This window comes from Gouania willdenowi, chromosome 5 (assembly GCF_900634775.1).
Source record: "Gouania willdenowi chromosome 5, fGouWil2.1, whole genome shotgun sequence".
NCBI classification, from domain to species: domain Eukaryota; kingdom Metazoa; phylum Chordata; class Actinopteri; order Blenniiformes; family Gobiesocidae; genus Gouania; species Gouania willdenowi.
In genome coordinates, this window is record NC_041048.1 from 29,750,925 (window position 1) to 29,774,730 (window position 23,806).

At 40.2% G+C, this 23,806-nt stretch overlaps 1 protein-coding gene across 4 annotated transcripts in view; it reads left to right on the top strand.

The window, feature by feature from the left end:
• The window catches only part of slc41a1 (solute carrier family 41 member 1), a 68,314-nt gene that overhangs the window by 19,151 nt on the left and 25,357 nt on the right, over nt 1-23,806 (top strand). For all 4 annotated transcript variants that reach the window (XM_028446678.1, XM_028446676.1, XM_028446679.1 and 1 more), the window contains 4 exons: nt 6,970-7,077; nt 13,241-13,312; nt 13,867-14,011; nt 16,172-16,318. In XM_028446678.1, the coding sequence (XP_028302479.1) occupies nt 6,970-7,077; nt 13,241-13,312; nt 13,867-14,011; nt 16,172-16,318 (472 nt within the window). The remainder of the gene's footprint in view (nt 1-6,969; nt 7,078-13,240; nt 13,313-13,866; nt 14,012-16,171; nt 16,319-23,806) is intronic.

Sequence of the window (23,806 nt, forward strand, 5' to 3'; positions counted from 1 at the left end):
GCTGCTGGATACGTCACAATATCACTTCATATCGCATTAATCTCACTTCTTTTCCTGCTTCTTCCTCCTTTGCTGGGTAGCATCAGTGGCTAATCTCTCATCTAAAGGTGCACTGCTGCCATCTTCAGGACACAGTTGGTCACTACAACACCCCACAGCTTAGATATTGATAAGGGACCTCCGCCAGGGTGTTTTCTAGTAATCCCCGTGAAAAAACGCAAATGACGAGTTTCTCGTCAATGGTGCTGAGCGTTTGGATTTGAAATGACGAGATATCTCGTCAATGGCACTGAATGAGTTAAGTGCATCAGTTTGATGGGAGCTCTCCCGCCTGCGTCAAGCAGCAATGGAAGACGAGGCCCCTCTAACCGAGGGAACGGGATGCGTCATGGCTCGCCTTTGTCCATGTGGTGGGAAAAAATCCAACAAGAAAAGACACAAGGCCTGCTCCAGATGGCTGGGCGTCGAGCACGCCCGAATGGTGATCGAATCTCGGGCCTCCTGTCAGCACTGTGCCACGTGAATGGAGGGGACGAAGTGTTCGCCACTCCAACCCAAGATGGACTGTCTGCCTCCTTCGCTGCCTCTTAGTAGGACATTGAGGGCTCCACACCCATCTCTCATCCTCCAAGCTTGGAGACCGTGGAAGTTTGCAAACGCACTGCCGCATCGCTGACCATCCCGTGGCCCGCCATTGCTGTGGAAACCACCAGGTCCTGCGATGAGAGTAAGAAGCTTCCTCTCTCCAGAGGCGCTCCAAAACAAACTCTTCCCTTCTTCCCCGAGCTGCTTGAGGAAGTGGCTCATCCTTGGCATGCCCGCCTGTTCACCTGGAAGTCCCCGGTTGCAGACTCTTCCATCCTCGACTGCGAGGCCATGGAGGCCGTGGACTGCTCAGGATGCCGCAGGTGGAACTGCTCAATGCAGCGCACCTGTTCCCATGCTGCCATCAAAACCAGACCGTCTTCAATCAGAGCGAAGGCTTCCTATGTAGGCATAGGCGCAGAGCCTCATCCTCCCTTTTTTTGGCTTCGCAGCGCCGCTGCATGGAAGATAGGGCGGAGCCTAAAATTCCCTAAGGAAAGATGGGAGCATCAAGGATGTCGCATCTTTCAGCATCCATCAGCTTCGCAAGGTCGAGTCTGCCTTCGGGAGAGGGCACCTCAAGGATGCGTATTTCCACATCCCAATATATCCTCCACACAGAAAGTACCTACGGTTTGCTTTCCAGGGGATATACTACGAATACTGCGTACTCCGGTTTGGCCTCTCTCTGAGCCCAAGGGTTTTTGTGCGCTGTACAGATGCGACAATCGCCCCGCTAAGGAGGTGGGGCATTCACTTGGCCACGTATCTGGATGATTGGCTGCTCCTGGCCCAATCGGAAACAGAGGCCAGGGCTCATACGCGCATCCTGCTGCATCATTTATGGTGAAAAAGCATGCTATTTCCTTCCCAGGAAATAATTTTCCTGGGCCTGTCCCTGTGCCTTTTACCGCGCACCTGTCAGTGGAGCGGGTGTGGTCATTCAGAGCGTGTCTTGCTCTGTTCCGACAGAGGATCTCTGTTGGGTTCAGGTTATGTCTTCGGTTACTCGGGTTGATGGCTTCGGTTATTTTGGTGATTTGTCTGGGCCTCCCGTCTCACAGGGGACATAATGTGCTGCTGAGGATGGACAACACCACGGCCGTGAAGTATATCAACCTTCAGAGCGGGTTATGCTCCCGTCGATTGCTTTCGCTGGCATGCAGACTGATCCTATGGAGTGTGGGGTGTCTCCTTTCGCTTAGAGCGATGCACATCCTGGGCTTCATGAATGTGGGCGCATATCTGCTTTCCAGGAGTGCACCGATTTACGGGGAATGGATGTTGCACACATAGTGCAACAGCTGTGGGCCCATTGCAAACGGGTACGAGGTGAACCTGTACGCTGAAGAGAAAAACGCGCAGTGTGCTATGTTTTTCTCCCTGCGCATGACCCTTTGTCATGCATGCTTTTCTACATGTTCTCCCAGCTGGCTCTGATTCCTCCCACCTTGCACAGGGTGAGGTAATACGACCATTCTCTGTTCCTAGTGGCTCCCCACTGGCTGGCTATGCACTGGTTGGCGGAGATTTGCCAGTTGCTCTGTGCCCCCCCCCCCCCCCCCCGGCAGCTCCAGCTGCGCAGGGATCTGCTGTCTCAGACGGGAGGCACGGTTTTCCAGCCACGCCCAGAGACTCTGGTGCTGTGGGCCTGGCCCCTGTGTAGCGCAATCTGTCAGCTGTAGGGTTATCATAGGACGTGATCTCTACCATACAGAGCGCTCGGACCTCCTCCACTAGGTATCTTGATGACTCTAAGTGGAGGGTGTTTGAGAACTGGTGTCTACAGGGAGGCCACGTTCCTTTTCAGTGCCCCGTGGGTTCGAACTGATAAGTGAGATGCACCTGAAGTTCGCCTCCCTTAAAGCTGTCTTATTACTGGCTCTAGCTTCGGCCAAGAGGGTCAGTGACATCCATGCGCTCTCGGTTCACCCGTTGTGTGCTCAGCTTTTCCCAGGTGATTCAAGGATCTTTCTCCAGAGGCGCTCCAAAACAAAAATTTTGGTGAACATGTTTACCAAAAATGTTCACCTCATTTTTGGTAAACATGAGGTGATGAGCTCATGTTCTCCCATTGACCTGCTGGCCTTTTCTGCCTCACAGGGTGAGCAGCGGCCTCATTTGGTTTGTCCTGTTTGTGCGATCCGCACTGATATGGACAGGACAAGGGCCCTTAAGAGGAGCGTTGTTCGTCTCCCCGTAAGGGGAAGCCTGTTTCTAAGCAACGCCTGTCACACTGGGTGGTGGAGGCTATTGCTTTGGCTTACTTGAGTCAGGGTCTGTAGCCGCCAACGGGTCTGCTTGTACACTCAACTCGGGGACTTGCCACATCCTGGGCCTTGTTCAGGAGAGTTTCTGTCCAGGAGATCTGTGCGGTGGCAAACTCGTCCTTGCCCCTCAGGTTTGTCCGATTTTACATGCTGGGCGTATACACCCCGTTCGTGGCACGGGCAGTCTTACTGTCCTGATGTAAGCAGGCTCCTGCCCCCTGGGTTGGTGAGGTTCGGTAAGCTTATTTGCACTACGGGAGTTTCCATATCCCATAGTGGGACATCTCACAAAATATTACGAAATAGAACTATAGGTTACTTTCGTAACCCCGGTTGTATGAGTAGTATGAGTGAGATGTCTCACCAGGCTTACTAAAAATGACTTAGCAGAGGAATTTAGCAGAGGCGACATCCCATAATGAGACATCTCACTCATATTACTCATAGAACCAGGGTTATGAAAGTAATCTATAGATTCAAAGACCTAATCCATGACACGCTTTGCAAACTTTGAATGTTATGGATGGGGTTAGACTGAGGTGAAGATGAGAGCAGCCGAGCAATATGCCTGTATTAAATAGACGGTGCGGCTGATGTTTGTGTTTCTCGGTTATGCAGAGTAAAAAGAGAGGTAAAACAACACATGCATGCCTGGAAGTCCCTTTTGTGTCAAGTGTGCTCCAATTATTATGACGATATTAGTTGAAAAAGGAAAAAACAACAGAAAAGCCCACTATGTTGGTTGAAAACACACGGTAGGGGGCGACACCGCACCGTAGGGGATTAAAATTACAACATCGGGGCCCCCCACACTCATCAGTGCTGACGAGAACCTTAAGTGTATTAATTTTGTTACTCTTAAATTGTTTTTAAAATGTCTAAATAATCAAGCATTACTGCTATTTTCCTAACTGGCCACCAGGCATCAGAGCTTTCACACAGCCAGCTTATGAGCCTCCACCAGTGGTGATTGTACTTGTCCCAAGATGCAAGACTTCATTCTGTCAGTCTGCTCTGTCTTATAAAGGAATAAAACTTTGGAAATTTCATCCCAGTAATCTAAATTTAGAGACCAACAGTGATGCTTTTAATAAAGGATTCAAACAATGGCTAAAATCAAAACAATATTGCTCACATGAATATTATTTCTTAACTGGTTAATGGTTAATTACTTGACCATCTTGTATTTGCTTTGTTGCTTATGTATGTATTCAATTTGAACAACTTTTCTTTGACTGTTGTAATTGTACACTGCATTTTTTCCCTGTTTTTTTCCTAGTATTGAATTATTACAGTAGTACATAGTATTTCTTGTATTATTTTTATCATTTGGAAAGTCTGATGTGGACAAGTGTTTTGCGAATTAGCATTTGCTAATATAATCAAACAATGCCTCTGGTTTGTCTAATGTACAGTAATTGTGATGTCTAAATCAAATTAACAATGTCAATAAATTATTATTATTATTATTATTATTATTATTATTATTATTATTATTATTATTAATAATAATAAGAATAATAATAATGAAATATCCTCTGAATGAATAAAGAGTAACTGGAAATTTATTGAAGCAAAGGTCCAAAAATTCATGATTCTCACCGGGAATTTTTCACAGCATAGGGGGCGTGGCGCACGACCGAGTGTCGCGTTAAATTTTGAAATGTATAACTCTTTGTGGACCAAAAATAGTAAAATAAAGCTAAAGTTTTTATCTTTGTTACTGCCTTACTTTTATGGGTGTGCCATCTAAGAGACCTTGTGATTTGATTCTATTTTGATTGAGGGTGCTACAATTCGATAAACGATTATTATGATATTAACGATGATCACAATTTTATATGCATCTTTTTTCTTTTCCTAACTTTGTGGCTATTTCATACTTTTAAACAAGGAATATGTTGCTATCCATTCATTAAAGTAACCAAACAAATATATTACTATTATCTTTATTTATATCAAATCACCAAAACCAACAGTAATCATATTACAAAATAAATAAATATATATAAAAATAACTATAAAAAATGAAATATTAGCTTGTCCAGCTAATTCAATCTGAACAAGAGACTAAACATTTTGCTGTGCACAATCAAAGCAGCTTTAAAAACATATAAAACCTACATCAGCTGTCATAACACTTGTGGAATTTGGGTTTTTTAATGAAAGTTGGATAAATGAAAGAACACAATAAGGTATTAATGCCAGGGACTGTAACTGCTGAGACAAATGTGCAGCTACTCATCAAAGTTACTGTCTTCACTTTCAAATGATTGTGTAAAATTTGAGACTTTGTAATTAATTAATCGCACAACAGTAATAAGAAACAAGAGTTTTTCCAATTGAACAGTGCAAAATAGTTAGATTAAATGTAACAGGAAATAAATAGACCAACTTGGCAAGCTGATGAATTTTGTTCACTGCAATCATTTATACAGTGAGTTTGTTCATGTGTCAGTCATGGACTTACAGTATTTATTTTGGCTCTGAACCATGTCATCTTGACCAGTGTGGATTGGCCACACTGCCTGCTCGGACTAAGACCACTGTCCATGCTAGCTGCAACATGTTTAGCATTATGGTGGAAAAGCTCCACTGGAAAGCTGGAGACTGCAAGAGCTCCGGTGATCGGCAAACTCTTTCTTGCTTAGGTCAAATTCTGAAGAGCTGTAAGGATAAGTGAAAACTTTCTTTAATTAAATCATGACAAGATGAGGTGATTGTCTTTGGTAACATGGGAAAAAGGACTGCTGTCAGCGAGTACCTTGAGTCTTGTTCTCTAAAAGCTAAAGACACAAAACCTTGGTGTTCTGATTGACTCAGATCTTACATTCAACAATCAGATCAAATCAAATACAAAAACAGCCTTCTACCACTTAAAGAACATCTCCAGAGTGAAAGGTTTCATGACTCAGAAAGATCAGGAGAAACTGGTCCATGCTTTTATCACTAGCAGACTGGACTATTGTAATGGTCTTCTGACAGGAATCCCCAAAAGAGCATCAAACAGCTACAGCTGGTTAAGAACACTGCAGCTCTAGTCTTAACCAGAACTAAAAGGTCAGAACACATTAGTCCAGTCTTAAAGTCTACACTGGTTCCCAGTCTGCCTCAGAATAGACTTTAAGTCCTGCTGCTGATGTAGAAATCTCTGAATGGGTTTGGTCCACAATACATCAGTGAGATGTTAGTCAGGTATGAACCCAGCAGGTCTCTCAGATATATGGGTACAGGTCAGATGGTGGAGCCCAGAGTTCACAGTAAACATGGTGAAGCAGATTTTAGTTGTTATGCTGCAAAGAAGTGGAACTAACTGCTGAGCTGAAGTCAGCATCTAATGTAAACATTTTAAAATCCAAGTCAAAAACTTTAAAACTTTACTTTTCTCAATTGCTTATGACTGAGAGTTAGCCTATATAATAATTGTATTGCTGATTTAATGTTTTTGTTGATTTCAAACTCTGTTGAATGTTTTAATGTTTCTATTGATTTTAGATTTTGTTCAGTGTTTTTTGTTGCACTTTTTAATCTTGTAAAGTACAATGAATTGTCCTGTGTCCAATGCTTTATACAATACAATTATATTGTATAATATAATTCTATAATTGGATTAAAAGCAAAGGTTAAAATATCCAAGATAGTCTGTGCTTCTTACTGCTACTTCAATGAAACAACACTGATTTTTGGTAAAATTTAAATTAATAATGTTCCAAGAAGTAGCAATATTGCCTTGCACCATTCACAATAGCCTATAGTGTTCCAGAATAAGTGTGCTAAGGGTGGGTGTGAGTATTTGTTTCTGCTAGAGAAGTTGATAACTGGTGGGTAAAATAAAGTATCGACTCACACAGGAAAGGTGGGCATAAAGAGCTAACTAAAAAATATATATTCTGCATTAAGCCATAATGACCTTGTGCTGGTGGAAAACAGCTGCCATTATACTGTGTGTAAAGTTCTATATGGTTCATGTATCTGGTGTGGTTTCCATAGATATTTAATGATAGAGCAAAATCACAGAGATCATTACTATTAGCTAAAGCTTGAAACTGTTTATTCAGCTTACAATGTCAGACTACACTTGTGTTGATGCTTTGTTTTTGATGTGTCATTGCAGCACTGGACAGTCTTCACAGATGTGTCAGAAGTATTCATCCTGGTTCCTGCACTGCTTGGACTCAAAGGCAACTTGGAGATGACACTCGCCTCCAGGCTTTCTACAGCGGTATGATACCTCAGCATGTGTGTTTGCGTTGTGATGTTCATAACTTTTATCAAAACACCAATTTTAAGGTTAATCTGTTGGAAAATAATCTGTTCTCTCTTTCAGTTGCACCAGAACATTGAAATTGTTGACTTAAAGGATTTTTTTTATTTAAACATATCTTAATTCAGTGTTGTGCCTGAACACGTTCAATGAACGATTGTTAATCAACTTGATCATATATTGAGCGAAGGGTACTGAACGTACGTTATTTCTGCCTGATTCTGACGTTGTAAATGGCGCTCATAACTTTGTTCAGCAGAGTACAAGATTTCCATAGATTCTTCCAGACAAAAACACGCCGTAAACGGGACTTAAAGTTGCACTAGAGTATGTATAATTGTGAGATTTGTAGACTTGTGTTCTGAATTCACCGGCATCCTTGTGACCGTGCACAACTGTAAAGCGCTTAGCGACTAGAGACAAATCTAGTGACGGTATCTTGTGTTTTTGGTGAGTTTTTTGATGTTTCAGAGACTCTGACATAAAAGCTCATATCACTCTGTAATTACTGTCCTGAGCAGCAGATGCTGCCATGAGCCCCTCCCCGCCACAAAGCTCACAAGTGGCCGCAGCACCCCTAGCAACAGGTCAGAGCAGACCCACAACACTCTGCATCCAGTCTGCATGTTCTCTTCACCTTGGATATGTTTCTGTTAGGTTTACACGCGACTTATTCCGTCTGTTTTCACTCTCCCTGACACCAGGCTGTGGGGTGGACTGCGCACGGTCACAGACGTCCGCTTTGAGTCTGTGCGGAGTATGTCTGGGTCTTTAGACTGTTGCTTCACCACATTGGTCTTTCTTTTCCTGCATGCTTGCTGTTGTTGTAACTGTTGTGTCTAACGCCACGTTGGGGACTTCTCCTGCCAATGCACTTGTACTACAGATAGGACGTGAACCCGCAACAACTTCAGTTGAGCAGCCAATAGTAATGCCCCAAAACCGCTCATGGAGCAAACTTTTTGTAAAAAGATCTCAGACTTGGCTGAAAAGGAGTTCACCCTCCTGGATTTCTACACATCAAATTCCATTTCAGTCCATACTAGCTGGGTGCTGTAGTTCAATATAGTAAAATGGCAGGATTTTAAGGGTAATAAATAGCTCACAGCAACATATTTGAAAGAAAAAAAAAGTTCACTAGTTCATTTTTTGAACTGAGAACTTTTTAAAATGTTTAATAATGAACTATGAACTGAATTAGATCATTTTTAAATTTGTGAACTGAACTTTCCCAACACTGTCATAATTTCCAATAAGGTGATTGTTCAAAAGTTTAGAATGGATTCTAGACAAACTGGACTAACAACATTCCTTTGCTCCAAAACATAACCAAAGGTTGGCTAGTTTTGTCTGAGCAAACACACACACACACACACATGCGCGTGCACGCACACACACAGCAGTTGCTGCAACTTGAAATGAGATATGTATTTTCCGTTTAATTAGATTTTACTGTTAGAAAAGCCTACAGTGTATGCATCCTCAGGTCTGATCAGTTAATCTGTGATCTACCTGCTTGCTTGTCTGAGCACCAATTGGTGCCTCCAATGCCAAAAATCTGTGTCTTTGACACACCTTTCAGCATTGTTGATGAATGATGAATGATGGAGCAACCTTCAAGGGAAGTTCACAACTGACTGAAAAAATAACACTCACAGCGATGTTGACAGGAAAAGTCTATGAGCGGGGATGAGTTTTGGAGCGGACTAATCAAAGCCCTTGCAGTTTGCGTCGCCGCAAAGTATAGTCAGGATTTTTGGGATGCGCGCATCAGGTTTGCATCAACGCAAAAGGCTATGCATAGCTACGGTGTTGAGGTGACACGATTTAGGCTTAAGTAAGGGTAAGCTTAACTTTATTAGGAAGAAAGTCATAAAATTGGCCAGGCACGCAGCAAGCGAGGGCGCCCAAGGAGGCTCGAGCTGTTCCCCCAGGAACCACCTCACTCTCCCAGACACCCCACAAACCCCAGGATAAAGAGAGGCTCCCACCCATCCGCCCCCGGCACACCCCAACGAACGAGCCGCGCCGAGGGCACTGCGCCACTAGAAGCCACCCAACTATCCACCCTCACTAGCGCACCCCACGTCCCAGTTTGAGTTACATTAATGAGTAACTAAGTCAGTTTGTCAAACATGTCAACCTACAAAAATGTGTAATTAAAGTTCTTTTTATAGTACATGCAGCTTCATAATCACTATTGTATGTACTGCAATTTAGCTGTAATCGAGCTGTCTTCGTAAATGGGGTTGAGTATCCCTATATAGGTGGCAGCATTCCACACTGATCTAGCCTGTATCTTTTTATCTCACATATACCTGGCTTTTTGAATCAGAGTGTAGGCCTTTTTTTCCTTACTGGAATATGAGAACATTGTTATCTGAACTTATCATTTTGACTCACCCAGTAAAAGGATTAACTCTTATGCTGCTGTCACTGGTATCTAATGTCTTTGTTTTACAATTAAGGAATAATTATTGTCTCTAAAAGCTTAGAGCTTAAAGCTTTCCTTGCATATGATCACTCTGTGTTAGCTGACACATCTATTGTCCATTGTCCAGGCTACGAAGGTGAATGAGGCCACAGTCATGCTAACCACATGCTAGCCGTATAAAGCAGAGGCAATAGACCATTGCTTTTTTGAACAACACTCTTTCCATTCTTTCCATTGGATGAGATGATTAGAATTTTATACCTTGATCACTCAAGTACAGAAAGCTCTGCTTATTCATTGTTTCTTAACAGAAATGCAAAGCTTAGTGTAACTGCAGGAACGGTGTAATACCATTAACATGTGTCACATTTTTCTTTATCAATTTCTGCATCATTTTCACCCAATAGTTTAATATTAAATGTCTTCTTTGTAATTATATCATTTGTGTAAGTAAGCTACATTCTGTGAAAGTTACAAATGGGAAGAGCCACTACTGACGTTTAAATTTTAACAGCCATTTGCAATGATTTGTTAAACCCTCCAAGACGTTTCCACATTATGTCTGAATTTCTTACACTACAATGAATCAGTTTTGGTTTGCATCTGTCAATGTTTTATCTGCGTTGCAACACTAAGTGAAGCCGCATGCCAGTATTTGCCTCAAGTCCAGCTTTACTTTCCTATTTTGTTATTAGTCAAAAACCTGATCATCTTTTCCTGCTTGTCAGTTTTCATGAACTTCACCACAGCCAGAGAAATTCCTACTAGTAGACGATGACCTTTCCCAGCAGGACTGTTTCTTTCCACATGACTGCTAATTCTAAGCAGATTAGGACCATTGTAGTTTCCTAATGTGCGTATTACAAAAAAGAATCTCTAACACTTAAGGTTTTTTTTTTTTTTTTATCAGTCTTTTTTAACCTCTTTGAATGTTGTACTTGTCACTGAATGCTTTTTTCTATAGTGCTAAGCCTGATAAAGAATTGGTATTATGACCATGGATTATAACATCACACCATCTAAATCAAACCAATTATTAACATTACGTATTGACAGATGACAATAGAGGAGTCTTTTAACACCAAATGATGGGTGATAAAGGTTTCAGCTTCTCCTTGGCAAATGTACATTATATACAGCCTTACACTTTGGTGAGCATTTTAGCTCAGTAAATGACTGAACTATGGAAGTTGTTAGTATTCAATCACAAACTTTAGAAAAAGGGAAATGGACTTCATTTATATAGCGCTTTATCCCCACACTGAAGTAGTCTCAAAGCGCAATATCACATTCACATTCACACACCAGTGGGACTGAGGTGCCATGCAAGGTGCTTGTTGACCACTTATCTTGCCCAAGGACACTTCGACACTTTGACAGGGATCGAGCCCCCAACCTCTCGATTAGAAGACAACCCCTCTACCACCTGAGCCACGGTCGCCCATAGTGACTTTTCCATGCTGGTCTCTTGAGTGTCTGATGTCATTTTTCAGTGCGATCATCTTAACCAGGTGTGTCCAAAAGCAGTCCTGGAGGGCTGGTAGTTCACCAGGATTTCAATGTGTCCCTGCTGCAACACTCCTGAAGCAACTTTGTAGAAAGTCTGCTCAGAAGCCTCTGAGCTGTGTTTAAGCAGGGCCACATTGAAAACCTGGTGAACTATTGACCCTCAAGGACTGCATTTGGAGACCCCTGATCTTGACCACCCCCACCCCCAACTTCACACACACACACACACACACACACACACACACATAAATACGCACACAGACAGTGTATATGTGCAGCACTCGTGATAATCCTCAATCATTTGGCCAGATTTCTGTGTAACAACACAGCTATATTTGTATCCTAACTGGTTTTTAATTTGCAGCTCTGAGACTTTTGACACATTAACACTTCTATGTGCTTTATACCTTGCATATCATCACTCATATCTTCATAAGCACCAAAGCCACATGGGGACTCAGAGGCAGTAAATAAAGTAGAACCATCACCTTCTGCCAGCTCTTCATTGGAACTTTTTATTATAAAAGTAACTTTTCCCTTAGTTTCCCTTAGGAGTAGAAGCCTGGTATTACTTTATACAATAATTTATCTTTGGTTACGCTTTAATCCAAAACTCATCATCAATTGTTGACAGTTTATTGTTTATTGATTACAAGTGTATAGCCTTGAGAAGTTGTTTTTAAGTTTGTGGCTGCGTTCGTAAGACTTGACTGTGTGTTTGTGCCATTTGTATAACATCCTGGGGCCATATTTTCTATTTGTAGATGATGTATTTATCTATTCATTAATGTGTCAATCAATTGAATTTTGTATTATTATTATTATTATTATTATTGATAATAAATTATTCAGGGTTCTCACCAGGAATTTTTCACAGCATAGAAGGATCTCGTGGTGAGCATGAAACATTTTTAAATGTATAACTCTTTGAGGGCCAAATTTAGTGAAGTAAAGCTTAAGTTGTCTTTTGTTTTTTTTTTAAATTTTTGTTACTGCCTTCAAGGGGTAGGATCATATAACTTTATACTTCCTCCTACTCCTTTTTGAACATGTACATTTTGTAACCATTTATTCTCACGTTGCAACTATTATTATAATTCATCGTGGTAAATACACTGCTGTTGTGTTCATGTTTGAAATATTATTCAATCAAATCAAATGAATTAGTGAGGGGTCATGAAGAATGTAGATAGAGAGTTACTCATGCAACAGACTCGAGTGGACTCCGGGCAGAGCTGAGTCTGGACTGTCCGCACTCCTCGGAGCTCACATACTCATACGGTAATTACAGTTACTTAAGCAGAGGATGCACACAGGCAGCATCAGGGCAGCTAAAGGGCTGCAGGGGTCCTCAGGTAAAGATGGGAGCATCTGAGCAAATGTATGCCTGTATGAAATAGATGATCCGGCTGTTGTATGTGTTTCTTGGTTATGCAGATTAAAAAGAGAGTTAAAACAACCCGTGCACACCTGGAAGTCCCTTTTGTATCCAAGTGTGCAACAATTATTATGACGGTACCGATTTAAAAAAAAAGGAAGAAAACTACAGAAAAGCCCCCTACGGTGCTGAAAACAGAGTGTAGGGGGCGACATCACTACATAGGGGATCAAAATTACAATGTCGGGGGTGCCTACGCTCAACAGAACTGGCAAGAACTGTGTTATTTATTAGAAAAGGTTTTTGTTACAGTCGTTTATTGTGCTCAACATATATGTATGTTTCAAAACATGGGACATGAAGCAGTCATATACATTCTTAGCAATCGATAAAATGCTTAGTCTGTTACATTGTTTGGTAAAATAGGCCTAAGAAGTGTCTGTCCCTCTACTTGTAATAGTCTACAGAGAGAAGGAGGAAGTCCTCTCTTTGTATAATCTCACTGTGATTGAAATCATTGGGATTGTTACTCTGTACAAACAGGGGCTTAGTGTGCCTTACCCACACCATCCCTCAAAACATCATTTGTGTGTGCGTGCGTGCTTTTGTGTTAAGATGAGATAAGTGGAGTCGACCACAAGGTGGATGATCAGATCAAAGCATCTTTGTGTAGAGAACTGCCTTCCTTTTTTCCTGATGCATCAGAAAGGCAACAAACAGCATGCATTCACACTGTAAGCGCCACTCAACAACATCACATGGAAGTGACCATTTTTTGTGTGTCCTACTGTCTCTTTCAGGCTAACATTGGTCAGATGGACACTGCCAAGGACATGTGGAAGATGATCATGGGGAACCTGGCTCTCATCCAGGTAAAGGCATCACAATGTTGTCATTAGGAACTTTATACTGTATGTATATCCATATAAATATATATATTACTAATGCAACAACACATCATCAGTAAAACTAACCTGTTTCTGTCTAACTTTAGAAAAGAGGAATCTGGGACACTAGCATGTATTTATCTACTGTATATACATACTTGCTAGTGTTACAGGTTATTTTTAGTACACCTTCTGGGTAATTTAGGTGCAACCTTTCCTGCCCTCAAATATGAGAAAAATACAGTGACGTATTGGCAGTCATGTATGAAAATTTAGAAAAAAGGGTAAACTATTTCCCTACATGCAGCCAGGCCACATTTTCGTGTCTCTGCTGGTTATGTAACTCCACAGAGCAGTCTGTGTGTTCCAACAATATGTTGTGTTGTGTTCCTGAGTGTACATACAATAAGATGTCCATGTAAGGTTTAATTAGGTACAGACTGATAGAAGTAATAACATACACACATACACAAGTTAGCTGGTCTTCATCATAATGCTAACCGTGTTAATGTGTATGTGTGTGTCTTTATTTTGTCCAGGTCCAGGCCACAGTGGTAGGTTTCCTGGCCTCTATAGCTGCTGTGATCTTTGGCTGGATCCCAGAAGGACACTTTAGGATGGGCCACGCTGTGTTGCTGTGCGCCTCCAGCGTAACCACAGCCTTTATTGCCTCTCTGCTACTAGGTACGTTTGCACTAACACTCACAGAGGAAACAGATGCTTATCAAGAAGACCAAGGGAATGATCTTGAATAACAGCACCAAGCCCAGTAAAGTTCTACATAGTGTCATCAGCAATCTACAATATTCAATTGGCCGACTATGCTGACTAGCTAACTTTAGCCTGCTTGATTGTCAGCAAAAGAGGTTAGTGAAACTGTCTGAGCTGGAGAGTTATTATTTTAATCAACGCTATTGTCTTTCAGGTTTTACTTGTCAATATTAAAGAGAAAAGTTATCTTTCTCTGTATTTAATATAATATAATATATGTATTTAATATATATAATATAATTTGTAAATCAATAATTGGCATATGAGAATGCAATCAAGGACACAAGCCAGTGTCTTTGATAAATAAAGCAATAAATGCAGAAGGTTATGTCAATAACTCAAATGATTTCCACATTGGATTGGTTGAGATCCGAGTTAACATCCGCCATACGTGCTGTTGACCTACAGGGTACCAGTTGAAACTGGATTACTGTTGGTCGAAGAAGGAGAGGAGGAAGTCGTATAGGCAGAGAGGCAGTGAGAGAAGAAAGGAAAGAGTCTTGGACTGATATTAGAGAATGCTGAGACTATGACAGGGAAAGCTAGGGAGCTGGTTGACATGATGCAGAAGAGGAAGGTGAATATTCTGAGGTTGTTCTGAAGTTTGTTGGGAATGTTCTGAAGGTGAAAGAAAAGTGGTGAATTTGAATTTAGAAATGTTAGTGTAATGTTCATTGTTATTAGTGGTTATGCCCCACAGGGCAACAGAATTGATGGTGGTAAACTTTGCAAAAAGGACACAAATAGCTGTAGTGTGCACTTTCTGTCAGAGGAGGTAGCAACACAGGGTAACCTGTGAGAGCACAGGTAGGAGCACACAGGTGGACTACATGTTGAATAGATAATGTAACCTAAAGTAGATCAGCGACAGCAAAGTGGTGGAAGCTAAAAAAAGGAGTGTCATGTAGTTCTCAGGGTGGAGTTAGGTCAGTTTCTGGGTGGTCATCTTCCAGATGACTGGACAACTACAGCTAATGTGATCAGGGAGACAGGTAGGAGAGTACTTGGTGTGTCATTTGAAAGGAAAGTAGATAAGGAGACTTCATGGTGGAAGGAGGAGCTAAGAAGAAGTGGGACACTGAGAGGACTGATGAAAATGGACAGGAGTAAAGGGAGATACAGCGTAAGGTAAAGGTGGCAAATGTAAAAAAAAAGGCACATTTTGACTGTAGGCAGTACTTTGCAACCTTACAGTAGATATTTATTAAATACCTGATAATGTTTGAATGTGTAAACTGATCTGTTTTTTGCAGCTACTACTCTTTTCTGCTGTCTTTATTATTTAACACTGGTATCTGGACTGCAGTTAACATTTTCCCTTTCAGAGTTACAATTCTGATTTAGGAGATTTTTACAGGAAAAGTACCATTTATTTATTTTAGGAGTTTCTGTTTTTATTGCTAAAACTTAAACAACCACTTAGTCTCTGCATGTGATGGAAACGATCCACATCTTGTTAAATTGTTGTGAATTCAAGCCCTTTTCTGTATTATTAAGAAATTTGAAGACAGTCTTTTTTTTTTGCAAATTAACCTGTTCATGCAAAGTTATGGAAAACAATAATGCCTTAAAATATCACAACTTTTGCTGCGATTTTTTTTAAAAGCTGCTACAAAATCAGGCATTTTAGGCAACAACAAATACACAAATGGCCATGAAATCCTGGAGGCAATTATCTATTAATTCCAGGCTCCAGAATTTAAAGGGGTATTATTCAGTATAGTGGTGTTTTGAGGACTTGTGTGTTTGTATATACATCAATAGGGCTAGATGGCACAGAATCTGCGTGCAGACTGTAGTGGGCTGGTCTGGATCTAAAAGTCAAGGACAAAATTTTTCTCCCATTCCAACCTTTTGGTTTAGAGACAGTGGCACTAAGGAAAAGACAGGAGGTCGAGCTGGAGGCAGTGGAGATGAAAATGCTGAGATTCTCTTTGGGAGTGACGAGGATAGATAGGATCAGAAATTAGTACATCATGTTAGTTGTTTTGGACAAAGTCAGAGATTAATTAAAAAAGGCTCAGATGTTCTCAATATTGTGACTTTCTTGACTTGAAACTTGAAACTTCACAGGTCTCATTATGATTGGTGTAATCATCGCATCCAGAAAAGTTGGCATCAACCCCGACAATGTTGCCACACCTATTGCTGCTAGTCTTGGAGACCTGATCACCCTGTCCCTTCTGGCTGGCATCTCCACAAGTCTCTACAAGGAGTTGGGTAAGACATGTCACCTTACTCCTTTCATATAGTCAGGCTGCTTCTTCAAATACTGCACAAAACAGAGAAAAACTGAAATGACCTGGTATTACATATGACAATTGATAGAATCATATGTGGAATGACTGCATGATTTTATAAGAAAGAACGACACATTAAAAATTGCAAAGCCAAATTTTGTAAAGTCATTCAAAAGCATCAGGATGAAATCAAGCTTATTAAGTATTCAGGGTCACAATGGGGATTTGACACTAAGGTTGATTAAATTTCTCCCAGCTGACTTGTGCACTTCAGATTCCATTTTCCTGGCCTTAACATTGTAGTTTCAAACTCACTGCTCAGGTAACACATACAGTGCTTCAAAATCAAGTGGCTCGTTTTAACAAAACCAGACAACACCTTTGTTTTGCAGTAAAAAGTGCTGTTATGTTTTAACATTGATCACAACTAGAGAACTATCTTGAATAACTTCTAAAAACTGGATTTTCACCAGTGTTGGGCTTATACACAGGTATGAATAATCACTAGCTATTTAATGTGATTACAGTTATTGTGTGTCTGAATAAAACCTGTCCTATGTTTTACCTGCAGATGCACATTATTGCTAATTGCATTTGAATTAAGAGATTCAAAATCTGTCCTATCTGTCAGAAATTGACTTTCTGACAGATAGGAAGAAACATTACCTAATAACCTACAAGTAGTTATCTTTCATAACATTTGTTTCAATGTCTCACTATGGGATATATGCCTCCGCGTCATATCTCAGAAGTCCTTTCCCATTTCGCCAATCTGACGTAGGAAGTAACTTACAGTGATCTAATCATTTTCTAATACTCCATTTGCTGCTGTTCCTGATGGCTTAGAACGACAATGTTCACAGCATTAGATGTGGACGGTTCCTGCATTAGGACAGAGGATCTCGGTAAGGAGACATCACGAGTAGCTGTCTGCACCAGACCACAGACCACGGACACAGGGCGATGAGACAGAGCCCCCAGTCCAGCAAAATAGCAGAAGCCATATTCATCATCACTGAGGGCCACGAGACAGCACCACTGCAGCCACGCCCTATCACAGCACCTAGTGCAGTGGGCTCCATCTGAGGAAACCCTGGGATAGTAATTTTAAATTGATCTTTGTGTACCTGCAACATGGAAGTGTTACTGTAGAAGTGACTTTGTATTTTTAAGAAACTGGAAATGCACACGTCATCATCAATATGTGCTGCTTCAGATATGAGAGTAAGTTGAAAGCTGTCATTCTCTATTATTTTTAAAGGTTAAGATATATCAACATTTCGTTTAACTATGTATTTATTAATCAAACAATACTTAAATATATCTTAACTTTTAAAAAATGAAAGGAAAGAACTAGAGTTGTCACAATACCAAAATGAGTAACCACGATACTATACCAGACAAAGTATACCTGGTGCTTTTTTATTATTATTATTTTTATGAACTGCCATGTATTTGGACAAGTTAGAAACAATTATTAATTACTGGTGTTGTTTGGTGAATGATAAGCGTACATTAACAAAAGCATATAAGCAATAAAAAAATGAATAAATTAAGTTAGAATGTATATGGTTGAAATTAAAAAAATAATCATTCAGTTTCCTTTGCACATCAATTTATGTTTAACTAATATCAATAATTAACTTAGGATTACAAATCCACTGTCATTAAAAAAAAAAAAAAGAAGTATTCGACAATAATGCTTCTTCTCCAACATAATACACCATAGAGGATAAAATACAATGAACAGGAACTGATTCCATGAGAAAACTATATTTGTTCGCATTTTCTGGGTGACATCACTGGTGTTTTATGAGATTGGATGTGATCCCTCCTTTGTATGGATATAATTTTGTACATTGTAAATATCTCTGTAAATTAAAAAAAAACAAAAAACCAAAAAAAGATCGATCTGAGTCTGCGGAAAAAACAAAAAAAGTGTTCCCTCTTATGACTCCTGTAGCTTGGTGGCAGTACCTGCACAGTGGATCTCCTACTGCTTTACCGTCTCTGCCTCGTTTAAAGCCAAAATTTTTCAAAATGGGACTTATGAAGTTTGTTTTTCTGAGCAAAATTATTGATGCCACTGACGACGACGCCACCGTGGTAGACTGTATTGTCTCATGTCTGTGACTGTAAGCCGTGCACGCGTCCAGGCGAGACAGAACTTTAGCTTGTTGTTTGTTTTTGAAGCGAGTTTCTGTCGAAGCGGAGCTGTCTTTGTAGAGTTTGTTCTTGCCGGCCAAAACAAAAAAACAACCAATCAGCTAACAGACGGGCGGACCCAGTGTGCGGAAACAGCCTATCATATCTCCGGACGTCACCAGTAACAGGCAAACAGCCAATCATTAAGCAGCTGTGGAGTTTGGTTGCAGTAGTTGCCATGTTGGTTTGTTTTCAGGTGACTGTGCAGTGAGAAGCCGGGAGGAGAGTAGAGGCAACCGCTATATATCAGAAACTGGCACCGGTAGTATCGTAATCCACGGTAGTACTATCTTGTAGAATTTCTAGTATAGTAGGAACCGTTACAATTTGGCACCGCAGGGTTCTGTGGGTCTCGTGGTTATCATCCAACTATAGAAAGAACAGCTTTTCAACTTACTTCGTCATGTGTACTTTTGGCTCCTTCAAAATAAAATGCCATGTTGTGTTTTACGTCCTGAGGCCTGAAGCCGTGCCATTTGATGGCACTTGTTTTGACAAGTGAGAACTTTTCATCTGACGGGGATTTTGTTGAGACATAAGTCAGTTTGGTCTGACAAATGACAGAAGTTTTTCTGATACCTCAGTCTGAGACCTGAGGATGTCCTATAATGTACACCGTACGGTAGACTTGTAGAATTGCACTGTGAAAGGTCCTGCTTTTGTAAGTTTGTCCGTCACCTGCTGAACAATGTCACCAGCCATCTCATCCGTCCTACAGCATAGTGTCGTTAATAGCGATACTGACCGAACTATATTTGTAGCTTTTTTATCCACATGGTTTCGGCCAGGTTAACTGCAGCTGGTTTATGGCTTATGAGCTGTGCTGACAAGCAAAGCTACCTGTAAAAAGCTTGAAGGGAAGTTGCTGAAGTCTGACTTGCAACATACATGTGATTTTGCGCTATCTTGACCTCGGACAATTCCACATGAAAAAGTCAGCAATCGTGCCCGCTGAGGACTGGTGCCTGGTGCTCAGATGCTGCTGCTTGTGTGCCGGCTTCATGACATGGCTTGAAAGTAGCTCTCCATATTAACAACACAAATGCTGACATTATCTATTCTTCTTATGAAGTATTTTTTTGCTGTCTGTTTTGTTTTTATTTTCCGAGAAGCACTCTTTTTTTAATTAGCACCATCTCTCTTTGTTGAAATGTTGTTGTCTTCTTCTTCTTTGTATAACCGTGCTCATCATCTTTTTTGTTTGTTTGTAACATTAGCTTTATTTCAAGTGCCAATGTGAACCTTGCAAATTAACGATATTTCCCATAATACCTTCCAGCAAATATTTCACAATAATTACACAGTTAATTAGGTACATTTGTGAAACAGATGGAATTAGAGCAAAAACTTGTGTCACGATCTCAGTTCTATAAGTGGTGCAATTTTTGCTATTATACCACAGAACACTAGAGATCTGCCCTTAAACCTGTTTTACCCAAGCCGTCCGTGGCGACACTGACTCTTCTCATTTCATCCAACTCTTTTCAGCTTGAAGCTCATTCATCTTAGCCAAGCCAGCTGACAGTGTTTAGCTTAAGCTCTTTTAGGCTGAACTAGAGAACAGGATTAATGATCAGAGACGTGAGAGGGCATGCTTTGCAGCTTTTACTCTGAATAAACAGCCAATAGAAACCAATGCTGAGACCAACAGGACGTGACATCATCTGTTACTGAGCAGTGAGAAGAGTAAAAGAGAAAAAAAGGACGGCTACAACTTAAGAAGTTTCTGTGGTTTAAATGTTTTAAAAGTAATAAACTGTTAAAGTTGGTGTTATTTAGTAAATTTTGACACTTGTCAACATTTAAAAAAGAATGAAATAACTCACTGTTAGATAATATGTAATTTATGAGACTTGTGAATGTTTTTGATGAAAAGTTTCTTGGAACTCAGCACTAAACATGAAATTCAAATAAAGGGATGGAGCAGCAGTGCTGTGTGCACCGCTGAATGTCACGTCCAACACCACAGCCTTCATTCTCCTTCAGCCTCTAAAAAGCGATAGTTCATGGATTTTGGAATCGGGGAGCCTTAGTGCTCTGCCTTGTGACTGTCCTTGAACAGCCTCTCCCTCTCTGTAGGTTCAGAGCTTTCTCATTATGAATCTCTGGATCCTCAACGAATGGACTGTACGGTCAACAGGAGGCGATGGATACGCACGTATCCTTAGATAGAATAGACATATTACTGATGGTTCAAAACACATGGAGACTGATTGTCTAATTAAAAAGTAGGGTACACATTCAACAGATAATAAAACAATGATCCTATCATCATTTGTATTGATTTTAAAATGATTAATTTTCTTTTGACCGCATTAAAGCAGTAAATGGTGAGATGTTGAACAGAAGCCTGTTTGACTGCTTTTTCCTTTTGTAGATCTTCATTGAGTGTTTTACAGCACCATAAAATGACATCCTTCAAAAAGATGACGTGGTTTCATGTGTGTGCGCGTTTGCAACCTGCAGCAGGTAAACCAAGCCTGCTGCTTAAACCTGGTCGGGGGCAGGTTTGTGCCACATACTGTGTTACTAAAAATAACATTGAACTGGGTTTTATGAAATACTCCCCTGGTTGAGAAACACTGGCCTAAAACATTACAAACTCAGGAATAACAGGATCTTCTTGTTTCTGGTTTACATCTGCAATTAACAGTTGCCAAGATTATATTTATTTTTATTAGCGCTTAAGATCAGGCTGAGTGACATATTTTTGAGACAAAGGGCTATCTTTTGAGTTGGAGTACAGCGATTAGCTGTAGATTAGACACACCTTCTACCTCATTCACTCACACTCAAGTGAGTACCACACCCTCTCTCAAACACAAAATGTTCTTCTCAGTTAACAAGGCCAGCCGTCACTCCCCATTTGGATAATGGAGTCTTTGTTATTCGTGACCCCATTACTGGTGTACTTCTTTTCCTGACATTGACTACTTTCAGTAGTTGCTGTCAAGAAGACCAGGAACAATCCACTTAGCTGTGGTTTTCAGTTTTAAGCCATGTAAATGTAGCTTTTATTATGCTTCTCACAAATAAAATTAACCCTTTATTTTACCCGCTTACACTGACTGATTTGGCTTAATTATTTTTAGCAAATTATTAATTATAGCTGTTTTTAACTGGTTTGGTTTTGATACCAACCATCATACATTGCTAGCTATCCATTATTACCTAAGATTGTGTTTTTGTCTCCGTTTATCTGTCTGTCTGTCTGTCTGTTTGTGTGTGTCTGTGTGCTACGGATTTGGATGAAATGTTCAGAAAAAATTATAAATGGGACAAGAAACAGGAATATTGGTAATGCTCTGGCTACCAAAAGAAAAGAAAAAAACATTATTTTTCCCATCTACACTATGGAACTTCTTGTTGATGTTGTCATAGGTTCTTCTGATGATGTGATCATGTCCCTCACAGAGCATGATTTATAACGAAGTTGCTATATTTTAATAACTATTTGACAATTAATAATATCATTCTTATTCCAAATGCTAAAGGTATGTTTATATTATCAATTAATCTAATAGTGTGTTTAAAATCAATGTGGGACTACAACATAGGGTGGAAATCACAATAAGGGTGGAAACAAGCTGCTTGGCGCAGGTCTGCGCTCTCCGAGTGCTTTTCTAGTTATTATTATGTTATTTGAACATAGGATACCTCATAGCATCATAGAGTTACAATAAATGAGAACTTCAGTGATAAAACAAAAATTTCAAGTTGGTGGTGTCAAATGAGTCATAGATACCTGCTTTACAATCACTTAGCTGCCTTTATATTATTATTGTTATTATTATCAATAATCATAATAATAATACAAACAGCTGTGTGACAATGTAGATAAGAAACAGAATAAATGAAGACAGGTTTAAGTCAAACACCATAGAAAAGACCTTTAACTTAAATGAATGTATCAGTTGGTAAATACTAAAGAAAAAGTGCTTTGAAAAAGTAAAATTCCATATTATCTATTGTTAGACATGTGAATAGATTTGACCAGAAATGTTTTTCCCTTAAAAAAATAAACACAAGCTCATTTGTTTTTTTGTTTTTTTATCTGAGGCAAATGGCTCAATGAATTCTCGTCCATGGTCTTGTGCAGTTTGTCAGAAATAATTATCTATGCTTTTTTGTGTGTTTTACGTTGTATTGACTGAATTGCTGTTTTGTTTTGTTTTGTTTTTTTCTCTATCCCCACACATCTTTAGATTTTGGTCTATATACATTTTTGGTTATAAAGCTCCATTTTATCTGAGATAAAATCATATGTGCTGCTTTCCCTAAGTGTGTGGAGTCATTTTCAAATGATTTACACTCTTTTTAAGTTAATCAATTTCAGTACATGTGGATGTAATGTCTCAACTAAAACATGATAAATCATAAAAATTATTACCTAACAGCATTTGGTATGTCCAACTGAATTTGCTCACCATCTGGTTTCATAAGTGTTCCTCTGCACTAGTAGGGCGTGGATTTTATGTACGCACAACTGTTCTATGTTCACCCAACACAGATTTTGTCATCAAGCACAGCATATAGATGCAAAACAAAGAGGGAGCAGTAGCAATTGCAGAAATGTAGAATGTGGTCCTTCACGGTAGAGACGAAGATCTTTGACCAAATCGAGTCAGGTTCAGTCTTAATTTTGGTATTCTACACGGGCTCGGGTCAAGCTGAGGCTCTGTGCAGTAAATGAGTTGTCAGGTGTTTCCACTTTTAATTTGTTGTGTATGCCACACAATCTCAGCGTGAAGCTCACCCATGCACACACAACTCCACAGACATTATAGCACTCACGGGCCCTTGCATTCAGCCATGAGCCCCGGAACACCACCTCACACACATAAAACAGGAAGACAGGGAGCTGTCAGTCAATACTCACTGAGGGCTGTGATATGAGAAAAACTAGTCCTTCCTACCAGCTTTTTTGGGAGGAGCGGGCCAACAGTGACAGTTAGTGATGCATGATGGTCAATATGACGGCCTATAATCTGACTTAGTGGAGTTCGTTCCAAGATGGCCAAGTGAGCACACTTACTGCTGAGATCTGCAGCCATAAACTTAAAAAAAATGGTAAAAACAAAAGTGTAAACCTTCATTTAGAGCTTTTTGCCGTGCTTGATATAACGGACAACTTCTAAGTCAAGCACATCGAAGCAAAAGATAAAGTGTCGCCTCCACGATGAATCTTAGGCTTTATGGCGTAAAAGAAGTGAAAGAAGAAGCTGAGCGGAAGATTGCCATTAAGATCTGCCAGGCGGTATTG